The sequence below is a fragment of the Pongo abelii genome, chromosome 2 (assembly GCF_028885655.2).
Source record: "Pongo abelii isolate AG06213 chromosome 2, NHGRI_mPonAbe1-v2.0_pri, whole genome shotgun sequence".
NCBI lineage: Eukaryota > Metazoa > Chordata > Mammalia > Primates > Hominidae > Pongo > Pongo abelii.
The window spans coordinates 973,761-987,276 of NC_085928.1; the positions used below are offsets into that span (position 1 = coordinate 973,761).

The window sequence follows — 13,516 nt, forward strand, 5'->3', positions numbered from 1 at the left end:
AATGGCACTCTTTTGAAAAGGGGCTCTGTATTTTCATTTTGCAACAGGTCCCACAAATTATGTAGCTGGCCCTGGTGACAGCTATTCAAATGTTGAAGCTTTCAAGGGATGCAGGGTGTGAGATAAAGTAACACATGTCTGCTTCTGGCCAGCCACATAGCCCTTGCTGTGAAAAAGCAATGTTTGCTCATTCTGCCTGTCAGCCTACCTTCAGAAACCCCTGACTCAGTGACAAGCGCAGCCCTCCGGAAGAATGCCTTGAGGATGGTATGCAGAACCGAGCACAGATTCCCACATCTCTTGCCTGAATCACTGCATTTTTAGAAAAGGTAAGTTCAATGATCCTAGCTTTTGCCTCTTCCTGTCCATAAGATAACATCTGACAGGATTAATAATTATACCTCTGTGATCTGTAACCAGATGTACTCTTGCACCCAAACTTTGATGAGATTTTGCTCTAATGTAACTTCTGAGTACATTTGATGTAACTTCTGAACATACACAGAACCTTCACCACCTAATGTATAAGTTATGAGTGGAAATACTGCTTTGGAACAGTCTAACAGAACTCTGAAAGGCCCTCCCTGGTTGCAATTGTCAGTAAGACTCTGAATGAAATTAATTTAATTCTTTGAAAGTCTAGCTTTTTCTTTAGTTGACAAGGAGAAGGTTGATTTGGAGGTGAGACTGGGTTTATTGAAATTAACCTCGAGATCTCTGACAGACTGCCTAAGACCCTGTGTCTCTTTTCCTGTCTGGGCCAATGGACCCCACTGCTTCCTGGTACACTATGCCACTCTCTTTGTCACCTTCCAGGTTGTCCAAGCCTAACTACTTTCCACAGCAACCACTCAGCTCAGAAGATGCTCAATGGTCCTTGATGTGACAATCTGTGTGAGAGTAGGCTGCTCCCACACTGCCTTTTTGCCTCAGAGTGCTATGATGAGGTCACCAGCCAACTCCTTCTTCAGGATATTCCAGGTGAGAAGCAGCTTCCACATTCCCAGGGCCATATCTCCGGGGTGCAAGAACTTTCCAACCCTAGTAGGATCTTATCTGACAGCAGGCTCAGAGCAGACCAGCAGATCCTACAGCTCAGTAAGCAATGAGTCAGATACCCTCCCACAGAGAACCCAAGCCTCTCTGCCTGGGTTCTAGAGTCCCTGTCACTTGGCTTAGGGGAGGAAGGGACATGCTATAGAAATTTCAACTAGGCTGAAAATCTACGATTCCCCAAACTCCCTACTTCCACAAATTTCCCCTAACTTTCCTTCTCTTTATATAGCCTGAATATGAGTGATGGTCACAGGACCGTCTTGGGCCTTTTCAGTAAGCCCTATAGGGCAATGTCTAGCATCTCCTCGTGAGAATATATTTAAATGTGCTGTTTAACTGCAGTATAGTGTGAGATTAAAAGCCGGGGTAGAAGGTACCCCCAGGAGAAATTTGGTAATGTCTAGATAAATTTAGGGTGTTTCAACTAGGGGTGGAAGAACAACCAGCATTTGGTGGGTAGAGGCCAGGGATGCTGTGAAACATCCTGCAATGCATGGGACAGTCTCCCACACAAAGAATTACAGATCAAAATGTCAATATTACCAAGGCTAAGAAACCCTGCTCTAAAGCCAGGTGGCATCCGTTAAAATCTTGGTTCTATCTCCTATTACTCTATGACCTTTGGCTAATAACTTAGTTTCCTGGTTCCTCAGTTTCCTCACATGTAAAACTTGGAGAGTTATAGTATCTTCCTTTTAGATTTTTGTGTGTATTAATAAGTTTATGTACTCAGTTTTTTAAAAGGGCCTGGAAAATGGAAAGTGGTAAGTATTGAACAAATAAAAAATAATAATATTGTTTCCAGTTTGGGGGATTCAACTGAAATTTCAAGTCAAAATCCCACAGAGGTTATTTCACCAAAGGTTAGGCCTCTAGGTTTATAAATAACATATGTCTGTAATTTTCTTTTTCAGTTATTTTCCCTTTCTATATTCAGAAACAGTTTATATGAAGTATATTTTTCTCTTCCTTGAAAGTTTTAAAAAACTTCATTAACAGACCCATCAGTACCTGACTAGTACTACCTTAGTTGGTCATTTTTAGTTGGTCATTTTAGTTGGTCATTATGATATTTTAAAGGAAAATAAGTAAACTAATGTTGCATCATAATATTGGGGGTTCCTGACCCATATATATATTCTGTTAGTCTTGTAGGAAACATTTTCAGTAGGAGCTTGTTTACTTTTTAACAAAGCAACCCAAAGAGTATGAGCATAAAGCACCTATGCAGGAGTATATATTTTTATAAGAATCATGGCCAAGTCAATTTCAAGATTTATGATAACATGTTAAGTAAGAAAACATCTCTGTAAGGAAAAGTCATTGGAAAATCCTGAGGCATATTTTCACCTGCAAGTGCTGGGTTGTTGGAGAAAGGAGGTCTGCAGAATCATTTAGGAAAAGTCATGCAGCCTAACACCAACTTTCCTATAGGCACAGGCTGTAAAAGAAACTGGACTCTAAGTAAGAAAAGAAAATAGGAATCCTTACCCAATTCAATTTTGTAAACACTGAGTAACTACTCTGTGAAGAACTCTGTTGCAGTTCTCAGAATTAAAGAAGCACATTTCTTGCTCCCAAGGAGTTTAAACCATAGTTATATAAATATGCAAAGTATAATTTCAAATGGTGATGGTATGCTTGTTATCAAGTTAAATACGTTGAGTTCTATGAGCTGTATCGTAACTAGTATAGTCTTGAAAGACCTCGGCCTGGGTCATTCTTAAACAAGTTTGACTTTTCTGAAGGTACTAAGACCCCAAGATTATCCCATGGTGATATGACATCAATTTGAAGGTGCCCTGCTTGATGAATTGTGTAAATTAAGTGAAGTATGCATGTATAAAAGGCCCAACTGCATTTAATTCTTTCTATGGAATCATGTTCAAGATGTCATATGGGATTTAATAGTAATGCCTCTCACGCTGAATAGCATTTTACAGTTTTAAAACTCTTTTGCTTACTCCACCTCACCTGAAACTCACAGCATCTTTCCGAGTTAGGTGAAATTAACCACTTTTGGAGAAACATAAACAGAGGTCCAAAGAATATTACTTGATAGGCAGTATGGGTGCTATGGTCTGAATGTTTGTCCCCACCCTGGATTCATATACTGAAACAGAATCACCAATGTGATTGGAAGGTGGGGCCTTTGGGAGTAGATTATGTCATGAGGGTAAAGGCTTATAAATGGGATTATAAAGAGGACCCACAGAATTGCCTTGCCACTTCTACCATGTGAGGATGCAACTAGAAGGTGTCCTCTACGAACCAGAGAACAAGCCTCCAAAACTGTGAGAGGTCCATTTTTCTTGCTTATAAGCCACCCAGTCTTAGGTATTTTCTTATAGCAGTACAAATGAAAAAAATGGACTATCAAATGATGTATTTTTGAGCAAGTTACTTAACCTTGATGTGTCTGTTTCCTTATATTAAAAAGTTAGCCCAATATAGTGGCATAAATATTAAAGTCATATATAAGAAAGACATGGTTTAGATATTTTCTGGACCAAAGTGAATACAAACACATAGGGGGCAGTACTCACATAGTTTAAAGCAATGTATGTTTCCTGGAATCATACGACACAGCAGCATTATAAAATAAAGCTTTAAAACAAAAATACAAATATTAATCATTTTATAAGTTCTTCAATGTTTATAGACTGAATGGTAATTCCAATCAGACTGATTTTTCTTCTAATGCCCTTTGAAAATTGGAGCACAGACCCTTAAGCTTATGGAATTTGAGTGCCAATAGGGATATCGCAGTACATCTGGTGCAATCTTACTTAATAAATGAGGAAAGTGAACGTTAGCAAAGAGTTTTCCAAATTCATATACCTGGCCCCTCCAGAGTTAGATCTAATAACCATAAAAAGTACATTTACACACTACCATTTTTAGATTTTTTTGCACCCAGCATCATTGTGACTGGAGGTGTGAGTAGGACAGGGATGCAATTTTGCAGCCTGATGCCAAGGCTGGACAGGTGCAGAGCCACAGTGAGGCGGCTAAAAACCAAAAGCTTTACAGGAAGAAGTGCCTAGGAGACCACAGAAAAGGAAGACAAACTTGGCTCTAAAAAGAGTCTTTTACTAAAGCAACCCAAAGGGTGTGAACGTCAAGCACCTCTGCAGAAATGTAACTTATTTTACAAGGCTCATGGACAAGTCTGTTTCAGGGTTTATGGCCAAGACATGAAGGGAATTCTCTCCTTTCTTCTGTCTCCTTGGCATCTTGTTCCCCAGATCCAAAGGAGGAGCGCTAGTCTATTGATTAGAAATCTGGAGGCTTCTAAAGTCTTTTCTGGACAGATCTTGACAGCTGCCATCTACAGCATTGTTTTCATGAGGAAATTAATTACAGAAACAAAATAACTGATTTTTAAATGAACCTATGGTGGGGACTGGATAGCAGTCTGCATCTTGTCCTCTGGAAGAATTTTTCCAAAAAAAAAAAAAAAAATACCAGAAACAATACATTTAGGAAGGCCATATATTCTAGAAGCCTCCCAGGCAAGGTTGCAGACCATTCTCCACTCCCATCCCACGCCACCCTTACTTCCTCACCTCCTCTTCCTCCTCTCAGGCAAGGTTGCAAGCCATTCTCCACTCCCATCCCATCCCACCACACCCTTACTTCCTCCTCTCCCTCCTTCCCTCCCTCCCCCTTCCTTTCTCCCTCCCTCTCCCCCCTTCCTTCTTTCCTTCCTTTAGATGGAATTTTGCTCTTGCCACCCAAGCACAAACTAACTTTCTTTCTCTTTTTCTTTTTCTTTTTCTTTTCCAAAACAGAGTTTTGCTCTTGTTGCCCAAGCTGGAGTGCAGTGGTGCAATCTCAGCTCACTGCAACCCCGCCTCCCTGGTTCAAGCAATTCTCCTGCCTCAGCCTCCTGGGTAGCTGGGATTACAGGCAGGCACCACCACGACTGGGTAATTTTTTTGTATTTTTGTTAGAGACGGGGTTTCACCATGTTGGCCAGGGTGGTCTTGCACTTCTGACCTCAGGTGATCCACCGGCGTCAGCCTCCCAAAGTCCTGGGATTACAGGCGTGAGCCACCGTACCTGGCCCCTCCTCCTTTTCTTCACAGGAATGATGGGCTCTGTTTAGGTCTGAAGATGGAACTATCATGACTTTTTTGCTTGCTATGCTAAGAAATCGGAATTATAATGAAAAAAATCAGAGAGAACATACTGATAGACTAATTTTGCATTAGAGGAACTCTTACACAAGATGTATGATTTCCCCCTGCAGAGCTGACTTCAATATGTACTTTTGTTCTGTTAGACATCCTAGGGCCATTTTATATGCTGAGAAAATGGTATTTTGTGTTGACATTATAACTTTTTTCTACAACAGTACTGCTTTTCCAAGTGGTGGACGTGTGAGAATTTTCCTTTATCTGAATCCTGGGAACAGCAATATTATTCTATATTATCTTGAGTAGATGTCTTGCAGTCAAAATAAAGAGCAAAGTACATTACCAATATCATATCAACTAGAGATTTTCGTTGTTGACTTTTTTTTTACCCTGTAAGGGCTAAATTTGATGTTACCCTCGAGTTTTTCCAACTGGAACCTACCAGGAAGCTTACTAGTTATACGAGTATTAGTAAAATGTGAAAAAGACCAACAGTTGACTGACTGGTTTGGCTCTAATCTTGTTTCTGCATCTTCCTAGCTGTGTGATCTTGTGCAAGTTAGTTAACCTCCCCTGACTCAGTTTCCTCAACTGTAAAATGGAGGTAATTGCAAGGTTGTGGTGAGGATGAAGTGAGGAGTATTTGAAACACCTAGCGTGGTGCCTTACAGCCAGGAAGAACTCAATTCGAGACTTCCTATTATTGTCAGTTTTAGACAAATACTAGACAAGGGTGTACTTTGTTCCCACTTGCTCATGTGCCACTTGACCATTAGAAGCAGCCACTGGTCTCAGTCACCTTGACGGAATGAAATGTCGACTTCCTCTGGGTCCTCTGGCTGTCTACAGAGCAAAGAAAGGCGCAGGCCCGCCACTGATTTCACTGCGCACTCATTTGTGCCTCCTGACCGGACCCAAATGTTCCAAAGCAGGGAGTGTTAGGCTGAAAGGACTCAGATAAATGTATTTCTTCTTTGTTTCTATAGCCATAGTCGCAACGAATTTCCAGTATCTTTTAAAACTAGGACTGATTCTCTCTCCCGGAGCGAGATGATATAAATGACACTCGGCTTGTACAAATGAGCACTGCGTAGCCACACAGCCCATAAGAAAGCCATGGGAGAACCCGGACCACCAACTCCCTAAACTTGCACAGCTGGTATTCCTCTTCAGGCCCGTTTCTCTATTCATAAAAGGAACGGAGTGGCACCAAAACGCTCCCCCAAATCCTCTCCTCCCACCCCAAGTTAGAAAAAAAAGGAGAGCGGGGTGGGTGGCTCACACCTATAATCCAGCGCTTTGGGAGGCCGAGGCAGGAGGATCGCTTGAGCCCGGGAGGTGGAGGTTGCAGTGAGCCAAGATCGCACCACTGCACTCCAGCCTGGGCGAGAGTGAGACCGTGTCTCACATACCAAAAAAAAAAAAAGGAAAAAAAAAGGCCATTTATTTCCTTCCATATGGACTAAAGAAACGCCCGGGCGTGAACACGGAACACCGCCGGGTAGCCAGGCCCTGGGGCTCCCACCACTTGCGGGCCGGCGGGGCGGGGCCGGCGGGGCGGGGCGGGGCCGGCGGGGCGGGGCGGGGCCGGCGGGGCGGGGCGGGGCCGGCGGGGCGGGGCGGGGCCGGCGGGGCGGGGCGGGGCCGGCGGGGCGGGGCGGGGCCGGCGGGGCGGGGCGGGGCCGGCGGGGCGGGGCGGGGCCGGCGGGGCAGGGCGGGGCGCGGGCTGGAGCGTCGCCCGGAGGGGCCGGCGTGGCGGGGCGGGGCGGGGCGGGGGCTGGAGCGTCGCCCGGAGCGTGCCCACGTCGCCCCGCCTCCAGCCGCTGCGTCGCAGCGCAGTGGGCTCGCGGCCGCGCGCAACAGGCCGTGCCGGGTGAGTGGGGCGCTCTCGCGGGCAGCCCAGCGCCGGGGCAGGCCGGGTAGTGCCCGATCCCGCGGGGCGCGCGCTGCTGCTTTAGGCACCCGGGCTCGGGTGCGGGTCTGGGAGACCTGTCGGTCGGCGAGAAGCCTCGGTGGCCGGCGCTGTGGTTGCGGGACCTGGGACGCGCGCCCAGGCGTCCCACCTCCCCGGAGACAGACCGGGGCAGGGTGGGTGCGGCCCGGATCTAGGGGTAGGGTCGCGGAAGCCTTGGGCACGGAGAGTCGCACACGTGGCCTGCTCATGGTTGCGACACCGGTGACGAGCGCACGGAAACTTTGGAGGCTTAGCAAGGAGGGTGCTGCCGGCCTCCGTCCGGTGATGGCAGAACTGCCTGTGCGAGCACGGCCTCCACGTGGGCTGCGCCGCCGGGCGTCAGGTCGGGCCTAAGAGACACGCTCTACAGCTGTGAAATCTGAAGTTCAGGTGTGTGGGGAGAAGGGCAGCTGCATTACGTTGTATGCTTCCAATTCATTTACCAGCAAATAATTCCACAGCGATTGGCCGACAGCTGGGTTGTCCAACAGGTTACTGAGACCAGGTTATTCAGTGTTTTCAGGAAGGATAGACTGGGAGGAAGAGGATCTGATTTCGCCACTCATTAGCTGTAAATCTGGTGCCTCGGGTTTCATGTCACTGGGCTCATCTTTGAGCGGAGGAACCTGACTTACTCAGCTGCTTCTGCTGGTACTGGTTTTTGCCTCCTGGACATCAAGCTTTGTAACCTCATGGTCACCAAAATATATTGAGGTATAGTTCGTTTCCTCTCTAAAATCAAACTAAAAAGATAACTGCTGATCACTCCTTTAGGTCAATAGGAGAACCAGTTTTCCCTCTGGATTGATTAACATATCTCTGAGCCAAAAAGAAATGTTTTAGATCAGTCTGGGCAACCTTGTTACAAGCAATATATAATTTCTGACAGCCATGTGTTTAACTGAGCTGCGTTTGACTGTTGTCCTCCATTAGTGGACCTAAAATTCATCTAGAGAGCGTATTACGTAAATACAGATTCTGGGCCCCAGCCATGAGAAGTGGCAATCCAGTGGGCTTGATAAGGGACCCAGAAATTTGCATGCTAACAACCTTGCTGGTAAGTCTGAACTACATTCTGTAAAACTGCCCAGGGGATGTAGAAACTCATACTTCCCTCCCCGATTTAGTAATAACTACTGATGTCTAAAGTGCCTTTTAGCTTTTACGATACTGTTGAATCCTTAAGTGACAGCTGCAATCAGAACAATAATCCCCTCTGCACAAGCCATCTGTTTTTTTCCGTAACTGTTTTTGTAAGGCCTTTGTGGTTTGTCTCCAAAATTGTATACAGACAAAAGATGAAAACGTGAAAAATTCAGCAAACACTTCTTGAGGACCTCCTATGTACCACACCGTGCTTGTTTCCGGGGATATACAAATCCTTTCCTTCAAGAGCTTCCTCACGTCTTCATGTCCTCAAATATTATAGAAAAGGAGGTTAGGATACCTTTAAAATGTAGTGACTCTCTATCTGTTGCCTATAGTATGGTTGTCAACATTGATTTCCTTACAGGGTTTATCTGTGGGGTAGTCACCAAAGTATGAACTGTAAATCTTTTAGTCTTTTTACGTTTAATGCTTATAGTCAACTCAAATGGAAAACAATTGCTCTTCAAAAACTGTTCTGTGATTTTATAGAAATATTTACTCCTATTGGGGTGGTCTCTAAGGCTTATGGGCAAGATTGTGTTGGCTGTACTATTCTAGACAAAGCATTGTCTTCTTTAATTACTATAGTATTGGATTCTAAGATACGTGTTTTATTTTTTGCTGTTTCTGAAATTGTGATATGTGCCTTAAACTTTTATATGTTTAATGTGGTAGGATGCTTCATCTGTTCTCCCCTCTGCTCTAGAAAGCTGTTAAGAGGAATGGTTGTCTTACAGTATGAGTAGTGTAAGAATCAGAGAAATAGTGTATTTGCCCAGAAACCTCTAAGCTTAGGCTCCAATTAACTGAGCCTCAAATCATTTCAACACGAACACAGAGAAACAAATGATGTAACTTCTGGCAGTACGGGTAGTGAAATTTATATTCTAAGGAAAGCATTTGTTATACAGTATTGGGGTTTGTTAGTGATTGTAGATGGGAAAGATTCTTTTAAGTGATTTTATTTTGGCTTAAGTGTTTTGCATTCTTTGATTAGCCACACTTTCTGGTGAAGGTGCTTATACTGTATTCATATATTATGCTTAAGGAAAACAAGCTTTTCGTTTGCATCTTCCTGCTGCTCTCTCCCCTTAAATAAATTTTAAACTGACCAATTGTGAGAGATAAGAGATGTGTGGCTGAATATAAAATTACTCTATAGGGTGCCTTTAGTAATACAAACCTAATAAACCAATCTAAGTTTTTAAAAATTAAACGTGAGCAATGTGCTGTGGTCCCCAAGGCCATCCTTAGTTCAGCAATTTGCTAGCAGGACTCAGCTGATTTATTACAGGGAAAGGATACCAAGCACTGACAGTCAGCGAGGGGAAGAGGCACATGGGTGAAGTTCTGGGGACACCAAGTGCAAGGCTCCAAGGGTCTTCGAATGGTCACACTGGCTGTGTTCAGTTGCTCCGGCAACTAGTTGTGTCAACACTTGTGAAATGTTGCCAATCTGGGAAGCTTGTTAGAGACTCAGTGTCCAGGGCTTTTACTGGTGGCTGGTCACTTAGGCCACCCCTGCCTGGCACATACCAACGTTTCCAGACTCCCAGAGGAAAGCAGGTGTTGGTATAAACTGTAATGATTGTGCATTTTAGGCATGGTGAGCCACTCCTATCAGTTAATGGTGGTGGAAACTCTCCCAAAATCTTAAATTCTGAGACATCGGCCACAAGCTGCACTTTCAAAGGATAGCAGTCAGGCCCGCTATGGAACCTCTTCTGCATAAGCAGTACCCCTTCCCGAATCCATTTTTCTATCTCTTTGTATTTCTACATCACTTGAGAGTTCTATGTACTAGCAGTGCTGTGCCTTCCTGAAGCCTTAATTCTTTCCTTGAGAATTCAAGCTGGTCTGTTTCACTTAAAGGAAACATTTTCAGAAAATGTGTCTTACTGACCACATGTCCTAAACAGTAAAGTTTATTTTTTTTTCTAAGCTTCAAGCTTTACCCCTCTCCTGTAGTATCAATTTGTATTAGTCTTCCACCATGTCCTGTGTTTCCTTATCAAAAGCACCTGGTCTTTTGAAGGAACTGAGCTGTTTAGGGGGTTTTGTATTTTGACATTTCCTTTCTTAATTTGTTCAGTTTACATCTGGGTTTCATTCTAAAGATTCTTTTATACATGGCAACACATCACACAGTATGCAACACATCGTTCCAGGATGCTTACTTCCCAGGCCAGAACATTAATTCCACTTAGTCTACAGTGTAGCTGAAATACTGCTTAGTTATAATGACAAAAGAACAGAAAACAGTATTCTTGCAATTCTGATAACTCACCAAAGTAGGAAACTGTACCATTTATAAATAACAAGTCTTTGAGAAATTTTGTCTTTTATAAGTACAGTGGTTCTTAACCTTGTCGGGAGATAGGGACTCCTTTAAGAATCTGTTGAAAGTGATGGAGTCCCTTCCCAGAGGGAAAGGACTTTAAGATAGAATTTTGCAGTCTCGAGAAATTTAAATAATTTGAATTACAGTTCTTGGAAACAGATGAGGGAGACCTACCCTCTAAGTATCAATAGTTGTGGTTTGGAGGCAGTTCTGAAGGAGCTTTGCAAGGCTTGGCTGTGTGACTTCTATTACTCAGCAGTGTCAGCAGCAGAAGCATCACCTGGGAGCCTGTTAGAAATGCAGAATCTCAGGCTCCACCTTGGAGCTAGTGAATCATATCCTGCATTTTATTGAGATGCTCAGGCGATCTGTGTGCACATTAAAGTTGGAGAAGTGCTGTGTTAGGGGTTAATGATACTGGTATTATTTAAAATCTTCAGTTAAAAAGTTATAGTTTTTTCAAGACTTTAGATAAAACTACTTTTAGCCTTCACTTTTCAGCCTTTAGGGGCTTTATTTCTTTAAACGAAGGGGAGTTTCTGATAAAAGTGGCAGTTTTCAGGAATAAGCTCAGAGTTGGAAGTGAGCAGGTTCAGGTGGTTAGTGGAGACAGGAGAAGGCAGTGGCCTGCTCCAGCCACCAGGAGACACTGCGGGTCCAGGGCGCATTGATTGACCTGCGCAACAGTTGGGGTGGTGCTGCGGTGAGGAGCACCTGGCAGTGGGCAGCTGTTAGTTGTTCTCTAGTCGAATGTTTGTAACTCAGAGTACATCTAATTAGATGTGAGCCCTGATGCTGATGGGAGCCAAATCCAAGATATTTGACTTTGCTGTGTCAGTGGCCACAGGCTAAACTGTGAGTAGGAGCTGCTGAGACAGTTGAATAGGGTTATTTGGGATAATTATACTGCCTAATAAATAATACCATGACATAGTGCTTGTGCAAAAGAAAAACACGTTCTTCTTTAGATGAATATGTCATCTGAGTGGTGGTTGAGGCTGAATCATATCTTAGAAGAAATGGCATTGGCTTAAGGCTGTCTCCTATCCTGGGGGAAGTAGCTTTGACCTATGAAGAGTTCTCATGAAGGCGTAATGGTCATTCAGTTGTGTGTGCGCGCAATCCACTAACACCAATGCTGGCACTCTTTGTAAACCTAACCATGTGTGTTTTGTTCTTTTGGTAGGTTTGCATTTCCTTACTGCTTTGTCTTGAAGACCGAACGATGCCAAAGAAAGCAAAGCCTGCAGGGAGTGGGAAGGAAGAGGGACCGGTTCCCTGTAAGCAGATGAAGGTAGAAGCAGCTGGGGGGCCTTCAGCTTTAAACTTTGATAGTCCCAGTAGTCTCTTTGAAAGTTTAATCTCGCCCATCAAGACAGAGACTTTTTTCAAGGAATTCTGGGAGCAGAAGCCCCTTCTCATTCAGAGAGATGACCCTGCACTGGCCACATACTACGGGTCCCTGTTCAAGCTAACAGATCTGAAGAGTCTGTGCAGCCGGGGGATGTACTATGGAAGAGATGTGAATGTCTGCCGGTGTGTCAATGGAAAGAAGAAGGTTTTAAATAAAGATGGCAAAGCACACTTTCTTCAGCTGAGAAAAGATTTTGATCAGAAAAGGGCAACGATTCAGCTTCACCAACCTCAGAGATTTAAGGTAACCAGTTTCCCCATTGCAGAATCCTCATACATTTTAAAGTACTAACATTTGGCCACATATCAGCTCAAGGGTGAATACGTAGTTTGATGATGGTTAGCCTCTTGCCAGTTTGAGAAGGGATAGCACCTCTTTGGTCTAAATGCATTCTAAGTAGGATTAAGATTATGTGTTATGTTTGGTTGGACTGTTAGAAACTCCAGCAGCTCAGGGTAGACATCGTTGGGTATCATTGAGCTGCAAAACTAACTATACTACAAGTTTATAAAGTTATTAAAGTGGCACTACAACTGCAGGAGTATGTTCTGTGAGCCAGTTTATGTTTTTCTATATGATAGACATTTCTATTTGGTTTGTCACATCACTGTAATTGAAGGCATGACAGCATCAAGGTGATCATTTTTTCCCGAAGTTTCCTCCCTTTACTGCCTGCATCTAAATAGAGGCTTCAGAGCCATGACCAGATCACATGCTAGATGCAAGTTCAATAAAGAGACTTCACCCTTAATAACACCCGAATGGGTGACATTGAGGTACCTGGAACTGCTCCTGGTAAGGCTTCATAGGTGGAGGAAATCTTTGCTTTGCAAATGCAGAGGGAGGACTGGCAAATTTTTAAATCAGGGATTGACATTTATCAGGGATTGACATTTGGGAAATAATTTGCCTCCTCTATGCTCGGTTTCTACATTTATAAAATGCAGATTTAGTATGAGCTAATTTGTTTTCCTGAAGGTTTGAGATCTGTATCTCATCTCATGACAGATGGCCCAGAATAGGTGAGGGGCTGTTCTGAATTTTAGATAAACTTTTATCCCCATTCAGAAACCCCCTTCTGTGACCCTTTGTTAAATCAAAACGGCAACGTGGGAGGAGAAAGAGAGGGGTTTGTGAGGTTCCATGTTGAGAGGAATAGATTCTGGCTTTATTGATGGCTTCTGGGGCTCTGTCGTCAGTTACCAATAGTGTTTCCAGTGATTTAACTTGAGGTGGCTTGTTATAGCCCATTGGGCTTCATCTGGTGAATGCCCTTCCCTTTCTTTCTTGTCTAAAAGATCTTGAACCTATTCATACTCTGTATGAAGTATGAGTGCTCTTAGATTTTTCAAGACAAGTCCTGATTCCAGCTATTCCATCTCAAGCAATCATACAAAGGTGAAATGTCCCTGAAATGCTAACCTTGTAGCCTAGGCACTCAAAAACAATTTACAAATCAT

At 43.7% G+C, this 13,516-nt stretch overlaps 1 protein-coding gene across 7 annotated transcripts in view; it reads left to right on the top strand.

Annotated features, from left to right (window-relative positions):
* Nucleotides 1–6,986: 6,986 nt before the first annotated feature.
* RIOX2 (ribosomal oxygenase 2) overlaps nt 6,987–13,516 on the top strand; it is a 28,299-nt gene continuing 21,769 nt past the window's right edge. For 2 of the 7 annotated variants that reach the window (XM_024244168.3, XM_024244170.3), the window contains exons 1-2: nt 6,987–7,071; nt 11,829–12,299. In XM_024244168.3, coding sequence (XP_024099936.3) covers nt 11,868–12,299 — 432 coding nt within the window. In that variant the 5' untranslated portion in view covers nt 6,987–7,071; nt 11,829–11,867. Of the gene's footprint in view, nt 7,543–7,675; nt 7,867–8,443; nt 8,590–11,828; nt 12,300–13,516 lie in introns of all 7 variants that reach the window. The other 5 variants (XM_063721647.1, XM_063721648.1, XM_054550487.2 and 2 more) reach the window with 5 other exon arrangements.